The 9700-nt window shown below is 45.0% G+C and overlaps 1 protein-coding gene across 1 annotated transcript in view; it reads right to left on the bottom strand.

Annotated features, from left to right (window-relative positions):
* DDB1 (damage specific DNA binding protein 1) overlaps positions 1-9700 on the bottom strand; it is a 44808-nt gene continuing 35108 nt past the window's right edge. Inside the window, exons 22-27 of the mRNA XM_053561499.1 lie at positions 5442-5612; positions 4970-5079; positions 4583-4752; positions 4287-4389; positions 1421-1544; positions 1-863 (exon numbers count right to left, since the gene is read on the bottom strand). Coding sequence (XP_053417474.1) covers positions 780-863; positions 1421-1544; positions 4287-4389; positions 4583-4752; positions 4970-5079; positions 5442-5612 — 762 coding nt within the window. The 3' untranslated portion in view covers positions 1-779. The remainder of the gene's footprint in view (positions 864-1420; positions 1545-4286; positions 4390-4582; positions 4753-4969; positions 5080-5441; positions 5613-9700) is intronic.

Below are 9700 nucleotides of genomic sequence, written 5' to 3'. Positions count from 1 at the left end.
TAAAGATGACATACTTTAGAGATTTGTTCCAATAGCAAGGACAAGTGGGGGATACTGCGTGAGTCTGCAGTAAATTGAGAACGGCATTCCTAGGATGCTGGATAGCTAGGCAAGGGGAGAAAAGTAGAAATAAATGTACTCTTCTTCTTAGATACTACTTTATTTGGTAAAACTCAGAAACTGACATCCCCCCACCTCCTGTGGCTTGGGGATCACCCACCTTCTCCAGGTTTTGAACTTAGGCAGCCCATGGCCTGTAACCAATGCTCTCACAGGCAAAAGTAGAAAAGTAAAAGGAAGGTTTCACTTCAAGATAATGAAGCCCTCCCAACCCTCTTCCCTACTATGGGCAACCTCCCTACACTCCCAACCTAAATAAAGATAGTAGAGGACAATGCATGAGTGTGAGATACACACACACACACGCACGCACGCACGCACGCACACACGCACACACAGCTTCGTTTCAGCTAAAGAGCCACGAGATCCCTCCCTGGAAGGCGGACAACTGGCTATACCAATCAAAGCTTGGTGGGCCAAGGTGATAGCTGGAATCATTTGAGACTGGTAAAAATCCAGGGAGAAAATGGTTCACCTTTAGCCCATGCCCAGGTCACTAGTGAACTAGTTTTAGTTCTAAGACGGCCCCATTTCCACACAGGTGAACTGTGGCTTTGGGGCAGCTGGCTTAGGGAAAGGTCCCTCATGGCCAAGAATACAATGGTAGGAGAGGAGGGGGCGGGCAGCAGGGCAAAGCCTTTGGGGACCTTTGCCCATGGCTAATGGATCCGAGTTAGCTCCTCCACAACCTTGATGAGATCGTCTGCAGTGGCCTCTCGCTTCATACCGCTGCCATCGTCATACTGCAACAAGAAAAGGGGTGGAGCTGTGAGGGTCAGGAGGGTGCTCTCCTGCTCACAGTGATGGAAGGACATGGCTCCCCCACTGCCACAGCAGGGAGAAAGGACACACCAGAAGCCCACACCTCCCCTTTGGCAATAGAGGTCTCTCCTGAGGCTTGTAGGCCACCACCTTGCCTACATCCCTCCCTCTTCAAGGATGTTTCCAGAGGCACCGTATCTAGTAAGCAATATCCTAAACTCCAGAATTGAGGAAATCCCTCTTCCCTGCAGGATCCCAACCCTGCCTTCCACCTCTGGGTCTTGCCAGAGAATCTGAATGTTGCCATACTCATGAAAAACAGAGGTTAACATGTGTAGAGTCCCTAGCACAGTGTCTGGTAAATCCATGAGCCTCAACCACATATACCTCCTTTTCCTCAGACTCCACCATCCCATCCAGTAAGAACCCTAAAGGGCTGATGGCACCTCAGCAGGTGCCCAGAGTACAGAGTCTCCTAGCATGCCCTGACCAGCCATGACTTATTTGACTGACCAGGGCTGACCACCACACAGCTTACCTGTAGGTTTGCCACAACTTCCTGCATCTTGGGACGGCTGATATCTAGGAAACTCTCAATCAAGTCGCCATCAATGAAGCCTGTGGCTGGTTCCGTCTTCCGCTCAGTGTGAAAGGATCTCCAGGTACACAGGCAAGTCAAGGAACGTATCTTATTCAGAAACACTCTTTCTCAGTCATCCCCAACTCCAAACAAGACCCAAGTCTAAAGCAATCATCAGGGTTAGAATGCTTTTTGGACATTTTTATAATTATTATCTAATCTAACTGGTTCTCAATTGAGGTAACCTTCAAAATTACTAAGGCAGTTCTCTGTAACAAAAATAAAGCTGGGGGCATCAGCATACCAGATTTTAGTGCTCAAGACAGCATGGTACTGGCACAAAAACAGAGACACAGACACTTGGAATCGAATTGAAAACCAAGGAATGAAACTAACATTTTACAGCCACCTAATCTTTGATAAACCAAACAAGAACATACCTTGGGGGAAAGACTCCCTATTCAATAAATGGTGTTGGGAGAACTGGATGTCTACATGTAAAAGACTGAAACTGGACCCACACCTTTCCCCACTCACAAAAATCGATTCAAGATGGATAAAGGACTTAAATTTAAGGCATGAAACAATAAAAATCCTCCAAGAAAGCATAGGAAAAACACTGGAAGATATTGGCCTGGAGAAAGACTTCATGAAGAAGACTGCCATGGCAATTGCAACAACAACAAAAATAAACAAATGGGACTTCATTAAACTGAAAAGCTTCTGTACAGCTAAGGAGACAATAACCAAAGCAAAGAGACAACCTACACAATGGGAAAGGATATTTGCATATTTTCAATCAGACAAAAGCTTGATAACTAGGATCTATAGAGAACTCAAGTTAATCCACATGAAAAAAGCCAACAATCCCATGTATCAATGGGCAAGAGACATGAATAGAACTTTCTCTATAGATGACAGACGAATGGCTAACAAACACATGAAAAAATGTTCATCATCTCTATATATTAGAGAAATGCAAATCAAAACAACCCTGAGATATCATTTAACCCCAGTGAGAATGGCCCACATCACAAAATCTCAAAACTGCAGATGCTGGCTTGGATGTGGAGAGAAGGGAACACTTTTACACTGCTGGTGGGACTGCAAACTAGTACAACCTTTCTGGAAGGAAGTATGGAGAAACCTCAAAGCACTCAAGCTAGACCTCCCATTTGATCCTGCAATCCCATTACTGGGCATCTACCCAGAAGGAAAAAAAACCTTTTATCATAAGGACACTTGTACTAGACTGTTTATTGCAGCTCAATTTACAATCGCCAAAATGTGGAAACAGCCTAAATGCCCACCAACCCAGGAATGGATTAACAAGCTGTGGTATATGTATACCATGGAATACTACTCAGCCATTAAAAAAAATGGAGACTTTACATCCTTCGTATTAACCTGAATGGACGTGGAAGACATTATTCTTAGTAAAGCATCATAAGAATGGAGAAGCATGAATCCTATGTACTCAATTTTGATATGAGGACAATTAATGACAATTATGGTTATGGGGGGGAAACAGAAAGAGGGAAGGAGAGAGGGGGGTGGGGCCTTGGTGTGTGTCACACTTTATGGGGGCAAGACATGATTGCAAGAGGGACTTTACCTAACAATTGCAATCAGTGTAACCTGGCTTATTGTACCCTCAATGAATCCCCAACAATAAAAAAAAATAAAAAAAATAAAACAGATCAGATTCCACTAGTGTTAAGCCTGGATACGTATGGATATTTTTTAAAGAACTGCTCATGTAAGCCTAGCCTCAACACCTCATGGATGAATGAATGAGGCTCAGTGAGCCAAGGGGCTGCCAAAAGTCCTGCTAGTTAGCAAAAAACTCAGCCCTCCCTGGCTGGAGCTGGGCAGATGCACAAGCAGAGCTCCTCTCACATCCTGCCTGAGGAGGAATTTTTCTATCTCCCATAGCAAACAAACTTCCAGCAGTACTTGGGTTCTGGGTGTTCAAAAGTGGCTGATTCTTGAGCTTCCAGCATTTTCACCATCTTCCCTTTTCCCTTGTTCCTCTGCAGACACTGCTGCCCCCGACATAATCCCTGAAAAGATGTGCTCCTATGTTGCGATCTAAATTTACATTTGAATTCTGGTGAGAGGTACACTAAAAACCCTGACTTCAGTATCATATAACTTATCCATGTAACAAAAAATATCTGTACTCCCCAATGTTCTAAAATAAAAAATATATAAATAAACTTATGTTTGAAATGTAACACCAAGAAAGCCAGAAGCACACATTCCAGGAACATAAATGTACGTTTCCAAGATGAAACAGTTGAAGCTGGGTAATTAAATATGTGGGAATTCCTTATGTCATTCCCTTGCTACTACCGTGTATGTTTGATATTTTCTACATAAAATTAAAAAAAATAATAAAATAAGAAAAGGTCAGGTGTGGTGCCTCAAGCCTATAACCCTGGCAGTCTGGGAGGCCGAGGCAGGTGGATTGCTTGATCTCAGGAGTTTGAGACTAGCCTGAAAAAGAGTGAGACCCTGTTTTTACGAAAATAGAAAAATTAGCCAAATGTTGTGTTGAGCACCTATAATCCCAGCTACTCAGGAAACTGAGGCAAGTGGATCATTTGAGCCTAAGAGTTTGAGACGGCTGTGAGCTATGACACCACAGCACTCTACCCAGGGTGACAGAGTGAGACTCTTTCTAAACAAAACCTGTTCCACACAGGTTTCATTAGAAGACATTTAGGACAGTGGTTTCCAGCACCAGTTTAGAGTAATGTCGCTTCTCCACATGGCAGGATGTGCTTCATGTGTAGCAAGGGGATGGCTCTGGGCAGGATATAAGGAGTGTTCAATCTTGCCCACACTTTTGATGACTTTATTGAGTCGATTCTGCATGTCCAACAAGAGGTTGTACCAGCTCTCTGACAGTGAAGTCACCAGCCCTGAAGAAGTGAAAGAGGCCGTGAACAACAGAACTATAAAGCCCACAGCCCAGGTAAGCACCGCAAGGAGGGACAAGCTTGCTGCCGCCTCAACTAGTAACCTCCAGTGTCATGTCCAGCTGCTCTCTCTAATCCCTCAGAACACCGTTCTCAGAAGGCCTGTGGGGCTGTGCCTTGCAGGGGTTAACCTTACCAATCATGCCGTTGACCGTGCCAAACAGCACCGAGCCTTGTGTGGGGGTGGACGTCTCACCCAGATTCTGCATGACCAGAGAGCCGTGGCAAAAGACATTGACAAACTCGCCCAGGTGGAAGAGACCAACCTCCTGAAGGTGCTGCCGCTCTTCATCGGTGGTGGCGGCGCTGAAAGGCAGGGAGAAAGTCACTCCCTGATCCTCCTGGTCTCCACGAGGCCCCGACACATGACCACATGCAGTGGACACCACATACCCCACAGTAGGGGACCCAGTGTGAAGGGCTAATTTGTGTGGCCTTTTCTTCTCTCATGAAGGAAATTCTACCTCCGTGAAGAGGAGCACCTGAACCTGACACAGATCCCCACAAGAGACTAGTCACTCACCTATCCTTCTGACACACAAACAAGTTAAAGGCATTTTCAGCCCCCAGGAAATTGTCATCATCCAAGATTTCCACAGCGCTCATCCAGTTGGGATTAAAATCTCGAGCAATCTTAAAACAGATGAGGTATAACAAGAACATACCATTAGCAGTTTGCATGGAATAGTTCTGGGACTTGTCTTTCTTAGAATCAGAAGCTGAGACTCTACCCTGCAGAAGATGCAGTTCTCTTTAACAACTAGAGGGAATCTCCCTTAAAACCTCTGGACTACACAGCCCACTGGGTTGCAACTGCCCAGATACGAAGCCTCTTCAGAATTCAGTTGGGGGTCTCTAAGAATATGTAATCCATGCAGAATGTATGCTCCAGTGAACGTTCTGCCTGTGCTGTGCTCAACTATCCTCTACCACCAGAGACACACTAGCAAGGATCATGGCTTAAGTAAGACATCGGTCCCTGGTCACCCCACTACCTCTTCGAAGTTTCCTTCCATGGGCTTGTAGGCCAGAAGCAGCACCGAGCGCATGAGGTCGCCCACAAGGATGAAGTCGCCCTTGGTCTTCAGGTAGAGGGCCATGATGTTGTTGTAGTGGTTGCACTCTGTGCGCAGCTCCTTCTCTGTTGTCCACTCGTACAGCCGCACCTGCAAGGGCATATTGTTCCCTCAGCCTACTGTTTCCCTACTTTTCAATCTCCCATCTGCAGCACCACTTCCAAAGTGCAGTGTGGAACAGGAAATGGTCTTACGTGTTTAGAAGTATGAACATTTTCTATTTCACTATTACATATGTATGAACTAGTAATACAAAGTTTTACTTCACATAAAATAATGAGTGGCAGCACCCATAGCTCAGGGGGTAGAGCACTGGCCACATACACCCAGGCTGGCAGGTTCGAACCCCACCCGAGCCAGCTATAACAACAATGACAACTGCAACAACAACAACAACAACAAAAACAAAAAAATAGCCAGGCGTTGTGGCGGGTGCCTGTAATCCCAGTTACTTGGGAGGCTGAGGCAAGAGAATCGCTTAAGCCCAGGCGTTTGAGGTTGCTGTGAGCTGTGTCAACGCCATGGCACTCTACCAAGGGTGAAACAATGAGACTCTCTTAAAAAAAAAAAAGAGTCCATGTAAAAGAAATAGTAATGCAAATATAATACTGTGGATATTACAAAAGATAATCCTTTTGTGACTGACCTACAGAAATATCTGTCAAAGAAAGATCCAACTCCAATTCCTAACCAGAATAGAACAAGATCACTCCCCAACAAGCTGCCTTTTCTGAACCCTTGGAACCTTTTTTTTTTTTTTTTTGAGACAGAGTCTTACTTTGTCCCCCTTGGTAGAGTGCTGTGGTGTCACAGTTCATAGCAACCTCAAACTCTTGGGCTTAAGCAATTCTCTTGCCTCAGCCTCCCAAGCAGCTGGGACTACAGGCGCCCAACACCCAGCTATTTTTTATTTTTTTAAGAGACAGGGTCTCGCTTTGCCTCAGGCTGGTCTCAAACCCATGAGCTCAGGCAATCTACCTGCCTCAACCTCCCAGAACGCTAGTAGCGATTACAGGCAAGAACCACCACGTCCGGCCCCATTCTTGGAACTTTTTAATGTGAACCCAATGACTAGAGAAAGCTGAATGAAAAAGGTCCAAAGAAATTGTCAAATAACTAAAGGAATCTACAGAACTTGATTCTATTGCTACTCCACAAAAGTGATTTTTCCTTTCTCCATTGCAGTGCTTCTTCAATCACGACCACATCTCCAAAACACTGAAGATGCTTTACCATCAGCAGACAGACGAAGAGACATATGGCAGAGCACAGGGCTCAGATGCAACTTGTCCGGGTTGACAAGCCTTCCTTGGCACATCCCTCAGGATTCCAATAATCCCACCACGGACTCTGCACTTCTAGAAAATCCTGGACAGAATATATTAAGCCATGATTTCTCAAGGTGTGTTCAAAGAACCATGGCTCCACAGATTATAAATAACTCTAGGAGTCCTTCACAGTAATTATAATGACCACTGCACCTCTCTCTACCAGCAGGGTCAAAGGCACATCCAGAGTGCCCCATCAAAGCATAAGCTCGGCCTTGCTGGGCCTCCACACTTCCAACAGTGGAAGTGAAGAAGAGCTGTCAAGGTTCTCTGTGCTCCTGCTAACACCTGCCACCCTCTCTATCCATGCTCTCAGCCTCGCCATCACCATCCAACATGGAGATAGTCAAGACCAAGGCCAGACACCACCAAAAGTCTAGGACTCCTACTCTCTTCCCAAAAGTTCTAGACCTCTGCTATCCAATATGGTAGCCACTAGCCTCACATGGCAATGAAACACATGAAATGTGCCTACTGAGTCCAAGTTGAAATGTGTTGTGAGTATAAAATATACATCTGATTTTGAAATCTTAGTCTGAAAAAGTCTAAAATATCTCAGTAATAGTGTTTATATTGATTACACACAGAACTCATAATATTTTAAATATTGAGTTAAATAAAATACATTATGCAAATGAATCACACCTGCTATTTTTGTAGCACTGACAGAGGTGAGTAATTTATAAGCTTTTTACATTTATTAATGTGGCTACTAGAAAATTTTAAATTATACATGTGGCTCATGTATTTCTATTGGCCAGCAACAGACTAGACATCTAATCTGACCGTGCATAGCATCCCCCCAACTGCCCACATCCACACACTCGGGACATACAGTTGTTAATAATCCCTGCAGCCTCTTCTCCAGCCTGACCCTTCACCTTCCCAATTTAACTATTTTGCCTCCCACTGTCCCTCACAGCCCCAGGACTACAGTGAGATAGCTGTCTCCATTCCTCCTGGCCTGCTCTTTCAGACTTCTCTCTCCCTTCTCCCTAAACACCCCAGTCCTGAAGTTCACATCATCTGAGTAATCTCACGATGCCACCTATCCAACTACGCCACTGCTATGTGCCCTGAAGCAGTCACCTAAACGCCCACTTACCACTCTCTCCCACCACGCTCCTGTTAACTCTCATGCCATAAACATTCACAAAGAAGATCCTTCCAATTTTTCTGACCATCTTCTTTTCCTACTTATCTTGTTCATTCCTATAGTCACCTGATAGAGCCTACCATTAAAAATAAATCCACCCCCTACTCAATCTCGTGTCCTGAGTTCCACCTGTTCTCAGACTCCTAGAGCCCACCCCCATAAGCACTGTCTTGCCGATTCTCAATTCCCTTGCCCTCTCTCCCTTCCTCAAACTCACCAAACAAAACCCGGCTTTGGTTACATTCTCATCTTCCACACACATGAGGGAAAACCACCAGCCTAGGTGACTGCTCCCATTTTTGAAGACTAACTGAAAGCGGGGCTCTTAAGCCTCTCAGAAAACTGTGCACTTTCCTAGTCTATTCACTCTTCTGGTTCTAAAACAATCACTTCTTCTCTCAAACCCCTAATTCCTCCCCTTCCACCTTCCCACTCACCTTCTTCACAGAGAAGATGGGCACAACCAAAAGAGGACTTCTACACACTTTTGCCATCTGGTCTCTGGCATTTCAGATCAACACTGTTTGAGAACCCACCTCCCTTATGGCCTATTTAAGAACATGGTTCCAAGCAATCCTCTTTCTAACAGACCTCTTTCATCAGCTTAGAAACATACAGCAATATTTCCCAGCTTGAAAAATTAAAAACCAAAAAGTTATTTTCCTAAAATTTCCCTCTGAAGCCACTGCCCCATCCCTCTCTCCATACTGCAAAACTCCTCAAAGGGATTTTCTTTACCAGCTGTCTTCTCCTCCCACCAGCAACTGAACCGACTTCATCTAAGTTTTTATTCCCATAGCTCTCTGGTCAAGGTCACTGCCACTTCCATGTTGCTAAAACCAATGCTCAATTCTTAACCCTTGTCACCTGACCTACTGGCAGCATTTGCAGTTTACCAATTCTCTCGTTTGAAATTCTTTCTTTCTGTGGCTCTCAGAACAGTCCTCTCGGGTCTTCCTACTTCAGTAGTCACCCTTTCCACTCTTTGGCCAGATCTTCTTGATCATCCCAACTTTGAAACGCTGGATAGCCCCAGGGCTCAGGCTTCGTATCCCCTCTTTATCCACTCTCATAGATGAGTGGTCCTGGGTGATCTTTACCCAGGACCTTTTACCTTTAAATGTCACTGAATAACGACCATGCTATTATCTCCAGCCTACCTCTTTCCTAGATACCTCTCTGACTTTTACCTAATTGATATCTCCACTTAGATAACCACTGAAACTTAGCATGTCTAAAACCAAGTTACAACTCCAAACCTGCTGCACTCACAACCTTCCCCGTATCAGTAAATGGCAATTCCATCCACCTGTCACACCTCATCTACAATCCATCACCAAAGTCTCTCAATCCTACCTTCATAATACACGCAGAATCTGACCACTTCTCATCTTCTCCTCTATCTCCATCTGGTCCCAACAACCACTGACTGCTATCTGGACCGACACAAGAGTTTCCCTGGCTGGGCACAGTGGCTCACACCTGTAATCCCAGCACTCTGGGAGGCCAATGCAGGAAGCAGATCATTTGAGCTCAGGGTTCAAGACCAGCCTCAGCAAGAGTTGAGACACTGTCTACTAAAAATGGCAAGTGCTAACTGGGTTCAAATGAGCCTGAGGCAAGAGGAGCATTTGAACACTGGAGTGTGAGGTTGCTGTGAGCTAGGGCGACAGAGTGAGACTCTGTCTTAAAAA

This window comes from Nycticebus coucang, chromosome 14 (assembly GCF_027406575.1).
Source record: "Nycticebus coucang isolate mNycCou1 chromosome 14, mNycCou1.pri, whole genome shotgun sequence".
In the NCBI taxonomy this organism is placed as follows: Eukaryota; Metazoa; Chordata; class Mammalia; order Primates; family Lorisidae; genus Nycticebus; species Nycticebus coucang.
This window is presented reverse-complemented; position numbering and strand designations above follow the sequence as displayed.